Here is an 18,074-nt window from a genome sequence, read left to right on the forward strand (position 1 = left end):
CATATTGTTTCTTTTCAGTTTTCTCCTCTATTATCCTTTCTCCAAAGCATCAAATTACTAGAGACTGTCAAATTCTAGAGTCTTAAAATATTTTATATAAAAGAAACAGAGTCGGGGCGCCTGGGTGGCTCAGTCATCTAGTCATCTGACTTCGGCTCAGGTCATGATCTCACCACTTGCGAGTTCAAGCCCCACGTTGGGCCAGATCTGTGCTGTCAGCTCAGACCCTGGAGCCTGCTTCAGATTCTGTCTCTTTCTCTCTCTCTCTCTGCTCCTCCCCCACTCATCCTGTCTCTCTCTGTCTCTCAAAAATAAAATAAAACATTTAAAAAAATTTTAAAAAAAGAAACAGAGTCTACATCACTATATTAAGATACAAACATATGCATTCTTCCAATGAAAAATTCTTAATTCAATTGTTTTTTTCAATTGCTTTTCTAGACAAATGGAGGCTTATAAATATGCAAGAAACATAGAAAATATTGTGGTTATTTTCGAATTCTGTTACTGTCAATTATTGCATGATAATTTTTAGAGTGTTTAGACAAAGTAATTATAATTTGTTGAGTAGGTAGTCCTTATATAGAGAGAATATAATGCAATAAATTAACTATCCTATAATTGTGTTCAACTCATTGATTCATAATCTGATTTAATATAGAATCCCAGGTTTTCTGTTGAAAAAACTTAGTTGCAAGAATTCTTAATTAGGAGCTTGAAGGCTATTATTCTATAATTTTTAAGATTAGAATATTCCTGTTATTTGACTTTTTTGTATTTTTTAGGAGTCAGATTAATAGTTATTTTACTTTGGAGCCACCAGGAGGCTCTAGATAGCTAACATTTTCAGACTTAGCACAATTTTGATCTTTTTGTATGATGATTCAATGCACTATTATTTGAATATGTATTGATTTAAATAAATCAGAAACTTCTTAAACACCTAAAATATACTTCTTCAGTACAAAGTAACTATTATCACCATGTTTAATTTTAATGTCCTAAATCTTTTTAGGGGAATGGACAGTCTGGTATTTATTTTTAAAACCCACAACACTTTTATAAATTGATTTTATATTTTTTCCAGTTAATGTGCTAGGTTTTTGTTGTACTTTTTTGAGTTATGTATACATTTGTAAGAAGTTTTTGTCATAAGGACTTATTCTTCTGGGAAATAAACAAACCATTTTGGGAAAAAATGCTTTGACGTTATTTCAGGACAATTGTAATGATGGTGGTAGCATCTGTTCTTGACATTTTATTGCTATAGAATTCAGTGTCTGAGAAATTTCTGAGTATAAAAGCAATAGCATTTCACCAAGTCCTGGCTGTGTAAATAGATGCAGCATATACCTGATTCAGTAAAAATGTGTTGCCTCTGTACTGCATCACAGCTTAATAATAAATAATGCCTTGTGTATTATCATAAGTACTGTGATGGTGCACACATTAAAGAAAATTTCAATGTGATTTCTCATGAAATTGGCTTCTGTGTAATTATGTGTAAAATGGAGACTTAAAATACAGCTTTCACACTGAATACATTCAAAATCTGAGAAAAGATGTATTTCAATGAAACAGGACTTAAAATTTTATTGTATTAATTAATAAAATTATACTAATTTGATGAAATATATGTTGAACAGTGTTTAACCATTTCATGTGAAAATGGTAGGGTGAAATTGGTTAGGGAATTATTACTCAATTAAATTATTATATCCTTACTTTTTCTCTGCAGGGGGGGCCTGGTTCATCTGGTGCCAAAGGTGAGAGTGGTGATCCAGGTCCTCAGGTAAAAAAACTAATGTATTTCACTTATCTTATTTTTGACTTCATTTTATCCAGTAGGATAATTGAAGTATCTGCCATCTGTTTTATGAGTAAAGAAATTACATTACTTTTAAGTTCACATCACCTCCTTTAATTGAAAAATCCCTAGTGGCCAGTCGACTGCCAATAACTTGATTAATTTAAACAATATTAAAAGAAGATAATAAGCTGGGATGGGAAAGGCTTGATAGTAATAGGCCTTCAGAATCTTAAACTGGCTTGAGATTGTACAGAGCAGAGAACTACTGTAGTTGTACTACTTAGAGGCCCTGTCTCAAACCCACGATATTTTCTGTGGAAAGTGAACCTAGCATATAGTTTCAGAAACAATATTTAACATACTTAAAAGAAGCTAACTTCAAACCTTTTGTAGAACTGAGGAAATTATGAGAATTGAAAACATCTGAGCTGAAATTTCAAAAACAGATCTTAGGTTATATTACATGGTACCAAGTTAAAAGTATTGTCTTTCCTTTAATGATAATAAGTAGAAACATTCAATATAAGCACATTAGGAAGTATACTCATTCTAGAAAACAGAAAAACAAAATGTGACATTTTAAAATACATTTATTTTTATCTTTATTTTTTAAATGTTTATTTGTTTTTGGAGGAGAGAGAGAATGCGAGCGGGGGAGGGGCAGAGAGAGTGGGAGACACAGAATCCAAAGCAGACTCCAGGCTCTCAGCACAGAGCCCAGCAGGAGGCTTGAAATCAGGAGCTGTGAGATCATGACCTGAGTGGAAGTCAGACGCTTAACTGACTGAGCCACCCAGGTGCCCCCCAAATACATTTATTTTTAAATGAAAATACTTCTACTTTTTTTTTTTTACATTTGTTTATTTATTTTGGAGAGACAGCGAGAGACACAGCATGAGCAGGGGAGGGGCAGAGGGAGAGGGAGACAGAATATGAAGCAGGCTTCAGGCTCTGAGCTGTTAGCACAGATCCCAACACTAAGCTTGAACTCATGAACCATGAGATCATGACCTGAGCTGAAGTAGGACACTTAACTGATTGAGTCACCTAGGTGCCCTAAATGAAAATACTTCTTGATATACTCAATAAATAGAAATTCAGATTGCGCTGAAGGAACTCTCAAGTGGCCATCCACTAATTATTTTTCTTTTCCCTAAAATTACTTTTATTTTGGGGGACACCTGGGTGGCTCAGTCGGTTGAATGTCTGACTTCAGCTCAGGTCATGATCTCACTGTTCCAAGCCCCATGTCGGGCTCTGTGCTGACAGCTCAGAGCCTGCAGTCTGCTTTGGATTCTGTGTCTCCGTCTCTTTGCCCCTCCCCAGCTCGCACTCCGTCTCTGTCTCTCAAAAATAAATAAATGTAAAAAAATCTTTTTTAATAAAATTAATTTTATTTTTAAAATATTACAAGGTGAAAATGAATTTCAACACCAGTGTATATTCATTGTAACCACTACCATAATCATCAGGAGAGAGAATGGCTCAATAACCTAAATAATTTCTTGGAGCCAACACTTAATGATCACATCTCCCTCCTCCACCCTTAATACCTGACAGTCACTGATCTTTTCTTTATTACTACACTTTTATCTTTTCAAGAATACTGTACAAATGAAATCATGCATTATGTAACCTTTGAAGCCTGGCTTCTTTCATTTACCATGGTGCCTTTGAGATTCATCACAGTTGATAAGTGCATCAATAGTTCATTCTTTTTTGTTGCTGAGTAGTATTCCTTTATATGGTTACACCACAATTTGTTTTGGAATTAGAAAAAAATCAAAGAAAATTGAGAAAGATATTTGGGTGATTCAGAACATGGCAGCCTTCTATTTCATGCTTGGTTAATATTGCCAGAGGGGTATAGAAAGCATTGGAACTTAACTGAGAATTGCATAAAAATACTGAAGTGTCACTATATGAAAATCTAGGGAGCTTAATCTTTTGCAAAATTTGTAAATTTTTCATCAAATTTACCCCTTTATAAAATAGTTGAAACTGAAAACATTTTGCAGTAGTTTTTGTGGCTTTTGTGGCTTTCCTTGACTCAAGTCCAGAGAGATACAATATCAAGTGAAGAAGGATCATTTTCATTAAAAACTAAGATTTGTCCTGTTAGTATTGCCCTTTGCTTTCCAGCTGAGATATAGGGTAGAGTCATTTCACAACAATAATTTTCTTAGAAAGGTATATTCTTTTAAACTCCAATTATCAGATAACCTTAATTTCATATTTCTATAACCAACATTTTACAAGGATGATAAAAAATATTTGTAATTTCAAATGTGTGTTACATTTGCTACCACACTCATCATATGCATATTGTTTAAATTAACTTTAAAAAGGATATAAAGGCCTATATAATGTTTACTCTGGAACTACATTTGATCTATTATTAAATGTGTAATTTTATTTTAAAAAACATGTAGATCAATCCCCACAAAAGACATTGTTTGTTGACATAACATTGTATTCTGCTCCAAGAAAGAAACATACGGAGAATATTTAGCCTTTGATCTGAAATGACATGGTTCCAGACAATAATTTGCATTAGGGATCACCAAATCATCCTGCAGCATTTTGTAGGTGATTGAGAGAAACATGTATCAGTCACTATGCTAAGTTGTAGGAGTATAATGGAGAAAAGACAGATGTAATGTAAAACCACTACAGCAGTTAACAATTTAATGGGAGATTCAATTATGAAAAATGGCAGTTATAATCCATGTGATAAGTCAAATAAAAGAATAAATACATAGGAGAGGATCTCCAAAAAATAAAGGGAAAGATGAAAGAAAAGTGATTGGAAAGAAAAGAGAAAATAGATGGGTAGTTAAGAGTGTTTTCAAGGGAAATGTAAAAAAACTCAAGTTTTTGAGAATAAAATGAGTAGTTGAGGAATTTTTTAAATGTTAAAATATTACTTTTTATTACTTTTATTTAAATGTAATCAGCTGTCTCTAGAAACTTAACAAAATAATATGACTCTTTTTTGTGGCAAGAAGCCTTTTAGAAAAATTATTCTTTTGTCTTCTGCTTTATCTGAGCTTTTACATAAGAAATAATTTTCTTTATTTTAAAGTGATTAAGGTAAAGCTAAGAGAACATACATTTCTAAAACCATGTCTCTCAATGTGATTCAGTTTATTGATAAAAAATTCCATAAAATGAATAAATTATGATGTTTTGATATAGGGCCCTCGTGGTGTTCAAGGTCCACCTGGCCCAACGGGAAAACCTGGAAAAAGGGTATGACTGGTTTTTATTGTGTATTTTGAGGGCATCTGAAATCATCAGTTATCTTGTTTGTTGTTGTTGTTATTGTTGTTTCTTTGTGCCAGTAGGAATCCTTTTTGCTTAGTCATGTTCTTGGCATTATCAGGGTCGTCCGGGTGCTGATGGAGGAAGAGGCATGCCTGGAGAACCTGGGGCGAAGGTCAGGAGCTCACACATTTGTATATTCAGATCTTGTATGTCAGTTCACCTCTGAAAATTTTATATTTTAAAACGGAGTTTCTTGATATCAATGAATATTTCACAATTAAATTACAGTATAGAATTAGATTGGGAATATGATGATGATGATGATGATGATGTTTATTTTACAGGGTGATCGAGGATTTGATGGACTTCCGGGTCTGCCAGGTGACAAAGGTCACAGGGTAATATATACTATTCTGTTACTTTGCATACAGGGACAATATAGGAATGTTATGAACTATTTTAGAATCATTGGACTTTAAGAAATAAAAAATAATAATTTAAATATTTGTAAAGACAATAATTTAGTAAATTACTGCATCTTCTATATACTGGAAGAAAGATAAGTAGAATTACAATGTAGAATTACACTTGTAATACCAGTATGAGTTCTTTAATTATTTTTAGACATTAATCATGTAAATATAATTTCTGGCATAATCTTTATGTACATGTATGTGGAAGATATAGAAACACAAGAGTGGAGATTTAATTTTGCCTCTTATTTTTTGATAATCACCTTAATTTCCCTCTTATATTTTATGTGTGGACTTATACTCAATAGAGTCCTCTTTAGGCAGTCTGTCATTAATATACTGGACACTGTATTTTATTATCCTAAGTTAAATGGTACCCATTGACAGAGACACCACAAGCTATTTCTTGTGATAATATGAGCTTGCAATCCAACACAAGAGCTTATAATTTGCAAAAGCTAAATAAACCACCATGCTGAACAGGAATCTAGGGGATATTTTTAGTGGGAAATTAAACTAAGAAGCAGTCTCTCAAAGAACAGCTTTGGACCTTCACATTTTTCTTCTTCAGAAGTTAAGAATGAAGATAAGACAAACTTTATGTAAATTAAAGAACATAAAAAAAAAGAAAGAAACAGAAAAGAGAACATTATGGAAGCCTAGTAAGATATTTAGTGTATACCTACTATATGTCAAGAGAAATATACAATATTCTTTTTTAAAAAATCCAAAATTTCTTTAGTCTTGAGTTGTGCTGATTGTTATGAATTATTTTAGAAGCAGAAAAAAATAAAGTCAACCAAGTGTATCTCTGTTTAAAACAATCGTCAGCAAAATAACTTTCTAAATGATTTAGTTTGTAATAATTATGTTAGGTATTTTATTTAAACCTTTTTGCTTTTAGAATTGAAGGAACTTTTTTTCTAGCATAGTAATATATAAATCAGTTAATGTAAAAATATGATTTATCTTTCCAGTGTCCTGAGAAGGACAAAGAAATCATAAGTTTTTCCACCAAATGGTCTGTTATATTCAGCAGGATAGCTATAGGGTAGACTTCTGAATATTCTGCTTTATTTCATTTTCTAATCGTATTTGTATTTGTTTAATAGGGTGAACGGGGTCCGCAAGGTCCTCCTGGTCCCCCTGGAGAAGATGGAATGAGGGTATATGAAACTTCATTTCTTTTAAGAAATATTTAAAATGAAAACATAAGAGAACAAAGTTTATCAATTCTTGTTGAATTGATATATTGTCTAATTGCATTACCTCCCATTCATTTTGTCAATGACAGGGAGAAGATGGAGAAATCGGACCAAGGGGTCTTCCAGGTGAAGCTGTAAGCAACTTTCTTTCTTTTAAATGATACCCTAGTTTGGAAAAATAGTGACTGGTGTCATACATGTATAGTCACTAATAAACTCAGGTGACTATAGAAGTCTTACCTAAGCTAACCAGGCAGTTGTTATGGGAAGACATTTTAAAAGAAAGGCACATAGAGTTCCAAGTTATAGAGAAAATCAGAGGTAACGTCTTTTCAGCCAAAGAACTTACCTAGTTTTTGTTGCTGTTTCTTTGTTTTATTTTATTTTTTATATCATCAGTAGCTCCAGAATCTATATGTTTAGGATAAATGGATCTCATAACCAGAAGAAAAAAAAATTTACAAGCTTAGTATATATCATATATAAGGATGACATGTGCTAAATTATATTATTTTTTCCACCAAATTATATAAATGAGGAAACTGATTGGGAAGGTTTACCCAAAACTAATCAAAACACCAGACTAGAACCCAGGCCTCTTAATTTCAGTCCAAGCTTGCCACATTATATGGCCTGTCAACGCAAAGGCATAATAGTTCAAGGGAATATGAGAGGTAATAAATTACTGTACTGATTTTTCTAAAGAAGGAAAAGAAGAGAAGATAGAGGAGGGGAAAAAAGAAAAGGAGATATTGATTAATTTTAAATAATAATAATTAAAAACAATCTTCTCTCAGGAGAATGGCTTCTATAATCTGTATATATAGTTATCCAGCTGTCTATTTCTTTCCCTTTGTGAATATTCTCTCAAGACGAAATATACCTAAATATGAAATGAGTGAAAATCAGGATTTTTCTGTTTGTATAATTTATTTGATTGAAATATAATACTTAGTAAGATTCAGTATTGCCATTCCAATCGGAAAATGACACAAAAGTGGCATAAAATATGAAATTATTTCCTATTTAAAAATTTCCCAAGTGATTTATATGTAAATTTATAGAATCAAAGATACACAGTGTATGTGCTAAAACTCCCTGCTACCCATTCTGGCTTTTGGATCAGCATAAACATGAGATATTTGTGTTACATAAAAATGGTATTTTAAACACTACTTGCCATGTGTTAATAAAAGATGTATAGATATTTTTGCTCCAAACATCGCATTAAAATGTCTTTAGAGGAGGAAGTGTACTTTGAGCGCATTCCTTATGAGGACATGCTTTTTTTTTTTTTTTTTCGTTCTAGGGTCCTCGAGGTTTGCTGGGACCAAGGGGGACTCCAGGACCTACAGGGCAGCCTGTATGTATTGCTGGAAATATTCAGAATTTTCTAGGAAAAGCTTGTTGTCACTCTTTAAAGCCCAAGGCCATGACAGCTTTCAGTAGACAGCTAAGTGTTTACTGCCTTATTGTATTCTGAGACCTAATGATGCTGCCTATTGGTTACACTGATCATTCTCCACTCTACCCCTTTCTTTCTTTTCTCCTCCTTTTTGTTTATCCACTTCACTGTTTCATGTTAAATTTCCAACACACAGTACAAAATGCTGCTAGGTTGTCTCCATGTGGACACAGAAAGGAGAATATAGACCTTACCTTTTATCTCATCTCCTCTAAATCGTAAAATGAGTTTTAGTCACCCTAGACTAGTGGGTGCCATGCTATTAGGTTAGTCTTTTGATTTTCTGTTGAGGGATTTAAACTTATAAACATCCATATGTATATTATATACATATACATATATATATATATTTTTTTTTTTCCTTCATTGAAGGGTATTGCAGGTGTAGACGGCCCCCCAGGACCAAAAGGAAACATGGTATGTAGATAACATCTGTAAAATAACTCATTTCTGCCATCTAGGTTCTAACAAATCACTTTTGTTGCTAAGTCTAAAATAAAAATTTCTTACATTTTGCTAAGTCCATTAAGTTCTGCTAGCATTAATATTTTCCAAGTTTTTCAGATTCTCCATAGGGAAAACTGATTTAGGGACTGATTTTCAATTGAGAAGAAAAAAAAAAAACTATGCGAAATAGCCCTATTAAAGACTCTTTATATTTTCCTGTGGCAGGGTCCCCAAGGGGAGCCTGGACCTCCAGGTCAGCAAGGGAATCCAGGACCTCAGGTAAGTCTAAGCCACTGCAGCTCCTTTGAGATAATGGGGTATGATCGTATCTTTTCGTGAGAAAACTGACAGCCTCAAAAATTCTGTGTAGGGCTGAAAATGTTTACAGCGTGAAAGTAGGAAGGCGATTCTTCCCCCCCCCCCTTTTTTTAAATTAAGCAAATGTGCAGAGGCCCCTTTTTTCCAAGAATAAAATGAGTCATTCAGTGTTCATGGAATGCCAGGGCGAAAGCCACACCTGCAGAAGGGTCTGAATCGGATCACATTACAATCACGCTGCCAAAAGAGTAGCTTGTGTAAAATGCCTCATAGTGTTCCAAAACTTTCTGGGAAATGTGGGGAATGTATACAGATTCTCATAACTCATTGCATGTGAAATAGAAGGTTATTTTACTTTTTTAAAAAATTCGTTCTTATGATGTGATTCCTGACATGTGAAATAAATTCTTTTAAAATAGGGTCTTCCTGGTCCACAAGGTCCAATTGGTCCTCCTGGTGAAAAAGTAAGTTACTCTGTTTGTTCTAGTAATCTGGCGACCAATTTCGGGTTGTCAACCTTAGCCAGATGCAATGCCTTGCCGTCTGGTTTTGATAAGATGTTGAGATGGCTCAGCACATAAGGAAATAATCCGGAGTAAAACCTTGAGGGTACAGTGTGAGGGGAAGCCATTCATGCATCTCTGAACTATAAATGATAAAATATCACATATTTCCATTTGGATAGCTTCCAAATGTGACATTCTCAGCTATATTAATTTTAGAAATGTACTGGAATGAATGAATGCTTTCTCTTCCTTTCGGTTCTCCTTTTCTTTCTCATTATTTAAAAAATGTCATTAGATTTGCTGTGACAAAGGGTTTTTTTGGAAGATCTGATTAAGGGAAAATTGTGAAGTTATGGTTCCCACCATTTTTTATGTATAAATGGCAAAGAATGTTCTTGTTAATAACTCAATGTCTGGATCAAAAAAATAATAAATCTTTAATTAAAAAGATGTTTTTCTCTGATTTCTTCTGTCAGATTCCTTAAGTAATATTCCTGTCCCCTATAGTTACAGTACAATGTTAACAGGTTCTTTTTAATGTCTTTTTCCCCTTACTTGTGTTGATTTATGTGAACATATAATTTAAAAAAAATAAACAGTTTTACTGGGGTGTAATTTCATACCATAAAATTTCACTCATTGTGAGTGTACTGGCCAATGATTTTCAGTAAATATATAGAGTTGTGCCACAATCACAATTTTAGACCATTTATACCACCCCAGAAAGAAACTTTATGTCAATATGCACTTGTGTTCTACCCACTTAGACAACCACTAGACTTAGACAACCACTAATCTGTTTTCTGTCTTTATAGATTTGTCTTTACTGGGCATTTAATGTGAATGAAATACATGAGTGAATATAAAATATGAATTTAATCATATAAATGAATATAATATGTGACCTTTGAGTCTGATTTCTTTCATTTGACTTAAAGTTTTTGAGGCTTATTATGTTGCAACATACATCATTTTTTTTTTGCTCCTTTTTATTGCCAAATGGTTTCCATTAATGGAATATACCCCATTTTGTTTACTTGTTCAGCAGTAATGGACTTACAAGTTGTTTAAGCTTCTTAGCTGCTATCAATAGTGCTGCTATGAATATTTGCATATAGGTCTTTGTGTGGACAAATTTTGATCTCTTTTGGGTAGATACATAGGTTACCATGGGTTATATGCTGCACGTAATGCTTAACATTTGAAGAAGCTTCCAAACTGTTGCACCATTATTTCCTTCCCATCAGCATTGTATGAAGATTCTAGTTTCCTTAGATCTTCATGAATGTTTGTTTTTCTTTTTGATTATGGTCATTCTTCTTGGAGCGAAATGGTATCTCATTGTGCTATTAATTTCCATTCCCCTAACCACTAGTGATGTTGAGCATCTATTCATGTGCTTACTGGCCATTTCTCTATTTCCTTTGGTAAAATATCTTTTCACATACTTTGGTAATATTCTAATTGAGTTATTTATCCCATTATTATGTTGAGAGAGTTAACATCAAATTTAAGTTGTCGTTCAAGTACTTTTTTTCTGTGCATATTTTCTTTTTGGTACAGTATTAGAGCTCTTTTGGAGACTGCCCTATGTATTTAAAATGTAAAGTACCAAAGATGATTTCACATATGTACTTTAAGACATTTCTTTTTAAAGTTTTTTTTTTGTTTTGTCTTGTATTTTGTTTTTGTTTTTGTTTTTTTGAGACAGAGAGAGAGAGAGTGTGTGTGCATGCAAGTGGGGGAGGAGCAGAGAGAGAGAGGGAGAGTGATAATCCCAAGCAGGCTCCATGCTGTTAGCTCAGAGCCCTACATGGAGCTTGATCCCACAAACTGTGAGATCATGACCTGAGTTGAAATTGAGTCAGATGCCTAACCGACTGAGCCTCCCAGGTGTGCTCAAATCTTTACTTTAGATCAGAAATTTTAATTTGGGCCTATTTTACCATACTTTAGATTAGCTCATCATGACCAGAATATATTCATAGTAAATTGTACTTGAGGCATATGCCTATTAAGTTTTCTACCATGCATTGGATTACTAAGAGGAATTTGCTGTTAAGGTAAACTAGAATATCTGAATTCCCTTTGTCAAGCCAAAGGGAAAATACAAGATTTGGTTCATTGTACTTGTGGTAAGAAGAAAGCTGTCTTAAGCATTAGCGGCTTCCTTCTGTGGTCTGAACGTATCTAATTTGAGGGTTCAAAGATAGTCTCTTTTTATCAAAACAAGAAAGGAACTCAAGAACACAAGAGAAGCATGTTCTGTTTATATTGCATCTATGTTACATTTTATTTTGCATCTATATTACTTTTATTTTTTTTTATGATACACTGTATTGTGTTCATTCTGGCTCAAGAGCCCTTTCTCCCAAAACTTGGTGAATAATATTTTCAGTTGGATCATGGTATAATCTAACAGATATAACTTAACTATTGTCATATATTTTAAATTCCCAGTAACTTTTATATTTTTCCCTAAGTTATTATAGCCTTTACTTTTATTATATTTGTGATAAAATATTTGATAAAATTTTTTAGTTAACTAAATTGGATAAAACAACAGTATCCTTTATCCTGACATTTTGATAACTTATATATGCTGAATATTTCCTGTGATTTAATTTATGACATCAGAATTTACAGCACTCACATGTTAATTTCTTTACAGAAAACTAATAGTATTATATAATGTTATGAGTTAAGAATGAAATAACAAGACACAAAATAAAGATTAAAGTCAAGGACTTTGAAGACATGGATATGGATCTGGGTTCATTTATATTGAAACTGTCTCATATATTAACATTAGTTAATTTACCCATACCCATGATGATATTTCATGGAATTGAGACTTAAAATGGACGGTATATTAAAAAAAGACTATCTAATCTTTTGCTTAACATAACTCCTCATTCCATCTCTCTCTCTCTCTCTCTCTCTCTCTCTCTCTCTCTCTCTCTCAAAATAAATAAACATTTAAAAAGCAAATAAAAATAAATAAAAGAAATGGATTTATTTTAACTTAATATTTTTCTCCAAGTTGGGGCACCTAGGTGGCTCAGTCGGTTAAGCATCTGACTTCAGCTTAGGTCATGATCTCACAGTTCGTGGGTTTGAGCCCCGAGTCAGGCTGTGTGCTGACAGCTCAGAGCCTGGAGCCTGCTTCGGATTCTGTGTCTCCCTCTCTCTCTGCTCCTCCCCAACACATGCTCTGTCTCTACCTCTCAAAAATAAAGAAAACTAATAAAAAAATTTAAAAATATTTTTATCTAAGTTTTTATTTAAATTCCAGCTAGTTAACATATAGTACAATATTAGTCTCAGGTGTAGACTTTAGTGATTCATCACTTACATACAACATCCGGTGCTCATCATAGCAAGTGTCCTCCTTAATACCCATCACCTGTTTAACCCATCCCCCTGCCCACCTCCCCTCCAATAATTATCAGTTTGTTCTCTATAGTTAAGAGTCTGTTTATTGGTTTGCTTCTCTTTCTCTCACCTATGTTCATCTGTTTTGTTTTTTAAATTCCATGTGTGAGTGAAATCATATAGTATTTGTCTTTTTCTGACTGACTTATTTCACTTAGCATAATACTATCTGGTTCCATCCACATTGTTGCAAATGGCATGATTTCATTCTTTTTTATGTCTGTGTACCATTCCAGTGTTTGTGTGTGTGTGTGTGTGTGTGTGTGTGTGTGTGTGTGTGTGTTGCATCTTCTTTATCCATTCATCAGTTGATAGACACTTTGGCTGTTTCATAACTTGGCTGTTCTTGATAATGCTGCTATAAACATTAGGTTCTTACTAGATATGTTTCCTGAGAAAAGGAAAGCAAAAACAAAAATAAACTATTGGGACTTCATCAAAATGTAAAGCTTCTGCACAATGAAGGAAACAATCAACAAAACTAAAAGGCAGCCTACGGAATGAGAGAAGATATTTGCAAATGATATATCTTCTAAAGGGTTAGTGTCCAAAATATATAAATAACTTATCAAACTCAACACCTAAAAAACAAGTAATCTAGTTAAGAAATGGGCAGAAGACATGAATAGACATTTTTCAGATTTCCAGATGGCTGACAGACACATGAAAAGATGCTCAACATCACTCACTGTCAGGGGAATACAAATTAAAACTACAATAAGATATGACCTCACATCAGTCAGAATGGTTAACTCAGTTTAAAAAATCATTTTATAGCTCAAGAGTTTTCATATTTCTAGTCCATTAAATATAGCAGCAACAAAAAATCCATGTAGTCTTGTGTGTAGGTGATGGTTGTGGAAATATCGTGTCTGTTGATAAGAATAACTAATGGAGGGGCGCCTGGGTGGCGCAGTCGGTTAAGCGTCCGACTTCAGCCAGGTCACGATCTCGCGGTCCGTGAGTTCGAGCCCCGCGTCAGGCTCTGGGCTGATGGCTCAGAGCCTGGAGCCTGTTTCTGATTCTGTGTCTCCCTCTCTCTCTGCCCCTCCCCCGTTCATGCTCTGTCTCTCTCTGTCCCAAAAATAAATAAACATTGAAAAAAAAATTTTAAAAAAAAGAATAACTAATGGAATAGTTCTGCATTTGTAGTCTACATCTTGTTTTCAAGAAATAAGACAATTGTCTTGAGAGAAAAAGATAATGTATGTCACAGACAAAATACTGCCATTAAAAATACGGTGTTTTACAATTATTATTACATAATGTTAGATTACTTGACTTAAAATGACTTTTCAGAGTGGTAAACGGGATTGAAACATTTAAATCTTTTAAATGAGAGGCAGTTAACCTCAGTTATAAAATAAAAATTGTTCAATTTAAAGGATATCTTCATTTTTTTGTTATTCTATTGTGATTTAAGTTATACCTCTTATAACATTATACTGTAAATCTACATAAATGTAATGCTTTTCCTAAATACCCTTTGAGAATGAAAACAATGCTAAATTGTGTCCACTATCTAGGCTTGCTTATATATGTTTTCCCTTTCAATTGTTTCTAAATTCTGGCTAATAACTTGACCAGTAAGCAATACTTGTTTGAACTCTGGAGACTTGATATGTTAATTATTCTCAGCAGAATGCCCATGTTCCTATCAAGAAAGAGTTTACTTTTTGCAATAGTGATTCTTACTATGTTCCAACTGTAGTAGTGGCATGTTAAAAGAGATTTGAAACCCTCTGTGGTCAAATGGAAATTAAGAGTGATGTGTTGAATAGATAGTTACTTTGTTGTTATTTGTTAGTTGCATATTAGCTTATGAACTTTGACATCAAAATATTAGATTTGTTTTTATGTCCTATGAATAACTGTCGCAATATAATGTATTTCTAACATATTTTAATAATTAGTTATATTTTATAAGTATTACTATGTAATTATTTGAATCAATACATATCAGTATCTTTGATAGACATGTGCATTGTTTATTTTTCAATGATATAAATCAATATATTTCTGCTCTATATTGCTTTTCTTTTTATTCTCTAAGCTCTAGTTTATTGTGGTATGCAAAACCTAATTTGTTAATAAAAAAAGATACATTTGGGACTACTAAGCAGGCCAAAACTAGCATGTTTTTGATGTATGTCAAATTTGGTTTTCATTTATCTCTATATATCATTTTCCACATATGTTTAACAGTTATTTAAATGTTTGTTGCTTATAGATAAAAACCAGTGACTTGAGTTAAGAATTTTATTAATAGTATATTCCTGCATAACAGTTATATTTTTCATTATTCTCATTTAAAAGAGAAATAAGATATGCTTTTTCTCTGTTTAATTAGGGACCACAAGGAAAACCAGGACTTGCAGGACTTCCTGGTGCTGATGGGCCTCCTGTAAGTAATAGTTACTTGTCATTAAAATTTCTACATATTTATATTCAAAAATACGTTTCACATGTGTTTTAGAAGTGATTTTTTTTCTGAAGTTAGTAATAAAAACAAATTGAGCCAGTAATTAAACATTAATCCCTCTCAAATACCATTGCATCATGTTACTTCCATATTGCAAAATCTTTAATGATCATGCAATGATTCTTGGATAAACTCATTCTGGTGCTCTGGTGCCAGAATCTCAGATGCTCAGATTTTCCCACTTCCTCATGAGCCATTAGTTCCAGGCAAACAGATCCACGCACTATTCTCTCAGCGTTTCTCAAATCATCTTCACCTCTATACCTTTCGTAGCACTTTTTTTTTTTTCATTGCACTTTTCCATTCTCTCTTCTTTTTCAAAGTACCTCTTTCTTGAGGGTCCAAGGGGTAATTTCTCACCATTTGTAAATTTCCTCAAACACTTTCCATGAAAATCCTCAGCCTCCAGGGATTCCTTCCTTCTAGAAATATAGCAGTGTTTATTGTACCTAAAATGTAATAATAAATAATGTAAATATATTATCTCTACAGTTGTTATATATAAAAATTGGTTATTTATGCTTTTTTTTCTCTTCAAACTATTTAGATTTTTGAGCTAAGATGCGAAATTTTTATTGGGTATAATTGTGATGGAGTAATACATTTTTGCTTATTGAATCTCGAGAGTTTTATTATTAACACTATTAGTATTTATGTTCTTGCTATATTATCAAATGTCCCGTTCATATGCCTTAGCTGCCTTTTGAAGGTGTGCATTTCATTATTTGATCAATCTGAGAAATATAAGTCAGATTAAAATGCCTCTATATAAGAACTGTTGATACCAGAGTTGAATTGTTAATGATGATCTGTTTTGTTTTATGTACTTTTTCCAAACTCTCAAATACATTATGTAGTTGGTGAAACTTACATCCATAAAATTTAAGCTTATGTTTCCTTCCAAATGCTACAGTTTATAATGTTGTTTAGGGCCATATGCACAGATGCAAAATGTTCATTATCTTTTTAAACCATAGGTTTGAAAAAAAAGGAACAATTTCATAGTATTATAAACTACCATTAAAATTGCATCTTACCAGTATATGTTTTTGCTAAATATAGGGTCATCCTGGAAAAGAAGGCCAGTCTGGAGAAAAAGGTGCTCTGGTATGTTACAGAGTATCTATGTAGATGTCCTGTCACCTTATGTCTAAGAGAAAATGCTTTACTTCAGTCATCTTTATGATATATATATGTATATATGTATAAATATATAAACATATAATATATATGTAAACATTACATATATATTCTTATCATTTAGGGATAGGAATATTAGAAAGTAAGTACATAAAAATAGTTTGTTTCTACCTTTAAATATGTCTTTACTCTCTAAAGATTTCTTTTGCTATCATTTAAATACAGTAATGTTCTGGTAGTTATTTTTATTCAAGGTTTAAAAAAACAGATGTGCCTTAGATAACTTTTAATTTTGTAATAGTAATTTTATAAATTAGAGTATATTCTCTTTTAAATAAATATTCTCATGATCAGAGATAAATCTAGATTTTGCAAAGGTAGTATATGTGGAATGAATGGCCATAAATGATAATAATGAAACTGGGTAAGAATTACTAAATATCATTAAACTATTTATGTCACTCCAATTTTACTTTATTACTCTCTGGTAACTTTTAAACAAGAGAATATTTAATTGTAAGAGCAATAATTATCAAAATATCTAAATAAAATATTAAAATAAGAGCTTATTTATTGTTAGTACTACCTTGGATTATAAGAGAAGGGGGTAGGATCAGTGTGTTTAGAGTTGGTAGTTTTAGGTTTTTATTAAAATAGCATTAAAACACAGCATTACTATAGAAATTATATATTCTATTTAAAAAATTGTTTCCTTTAGGTAAACTAATTAAATGAAGCCAGCTGTGGAAAATATATAAATTTTGATCATCTTCTTGATAATGTTTATCTTACTTTTTCATAAACATATAATACAATAAATTTGGAGTAGGTAGGGCTAATCACATGGTTTGTTCATCCTATCTGACTTCAGAAACAAATGATAAACCTCAAATAATCTTTACCAGTAGTAGAAAAATATCATATTCTTGTAGATTATTTGGTAAAATTACTGTGTGGATGAGTAGCACTTTCAACATAATGCATGTTTAAATAGCAATGGGTCTTTTTCAGGGTCCTCCTGGTCCACAGGGTCCTATTGGTTACCCTGGTCCCCGAGGAGTAAAGGTAAACGTTATTTTTTTTCACACCATTTATTTTCAGTGAAAAATATTACAGTCAGTTAATCCTTCTAATTTATTCTATAGGGAGCAGATGGTGTCAGAGGCCTCAAGGGCTCTAAAGGTGAAAAGGTAAGACATACTTTATTTAGGTGATTTTAATTACTACATATCTATTAGATCAAAATTTTAAATTCATTCAACAGCTATTTCATTTCCCCATATATTAAGTGATTACTTGATAGCAGACATTTGTACTGTGTATCATGGAAACTTTTTTGAAAAAAGATTATACCCTGGGGTGAGGACTACATTATAGAACAGAAGCAAAGATATGTCATAAACAGAATTAATCCTGTATCCTTTTTTTTCTTACATGTGTTTACCTTTTATAAATCATAGAGTTGCCTATGAATAAATTAGCCACAGGGCTTGTACATATCCAGCTATATGCCTAACAGAGGAATG

The 18,074-nt window shown here is 32.6% G+C and overlaps 1 protein-coding gene across 1 annotated transcript in view; it reads left to right on the top strand.

The window, feature by feature from the left end:
- Positions 1–18,074, top strand: part of COL11A1 (collagen type XI alpha 1 chain) — a 182,563-nt gene that overhangs the window by 62,726 nt on the left and 101,763 nt on the right. The window contains exons 15-28 of the mRNA XM_047868859.1: positions 1,739–1,792; positions 5,009–5,062; positions 5,196–5,249; positions 5,422–5,475; positions 6,663–6,716; positions 6,845–6,889; positions 8,065–8,118; positions 8,593–8,637; positions 8,893–8,946; positions 9,405–9,449; positions 15,277–15,330; positions 16,471–16,515; positions 17,560–17,613; positions 17,694–17,738. Coding sequence (XP_047724815.1) covers positions 1,739–1,792; positions 5,009–5,062; positions 5,196–5,249; positions 5,422–5,475; positions 6,663–6,716; positions 6,845–6,889; positions 8,065–8,118; positions 8,593–8,637; positions 8,893–8,946; positions 9,405–9,449; positions 15,277–15,330; positions 16,471–16,515; positions 17,560–17,613; positions 17,694–17,738 — 711 coding nt within the window. The remainder of the gene's footprint in view (positions 1–1,738; positions 1,793–5,008; positions 5,063–5,195; positions 5,250–5,421; positions 5,476–6,662; positions 6,717–6,844; positions 6,890–8,064; positions 8,119–8,592; positions 8,638–8,892; positions 8,947–9,404; positions 9,450–15,276; positions 15,331–16,470; positions 16,516–17,559; positions 17,614–17,693; positions 17,739–18,074) is intronic.

The sequence above is a fragment of the Prionailurus viverrinus genome, chromosome C1 (genome assembly GCF_022837055.1).
Source record: "Prionailurus viverrinus isolate Anna chromosome C1, UM_Priviv_1.0, whole genome shotgun sequence".
Taxonomy (NCBI): domain Eukaryota; kingdom Metazoa; phylum Chordata; class Mammalia; order Carnivora; family Felidae; genus Prionailurus; species Prionailurus viverrinus.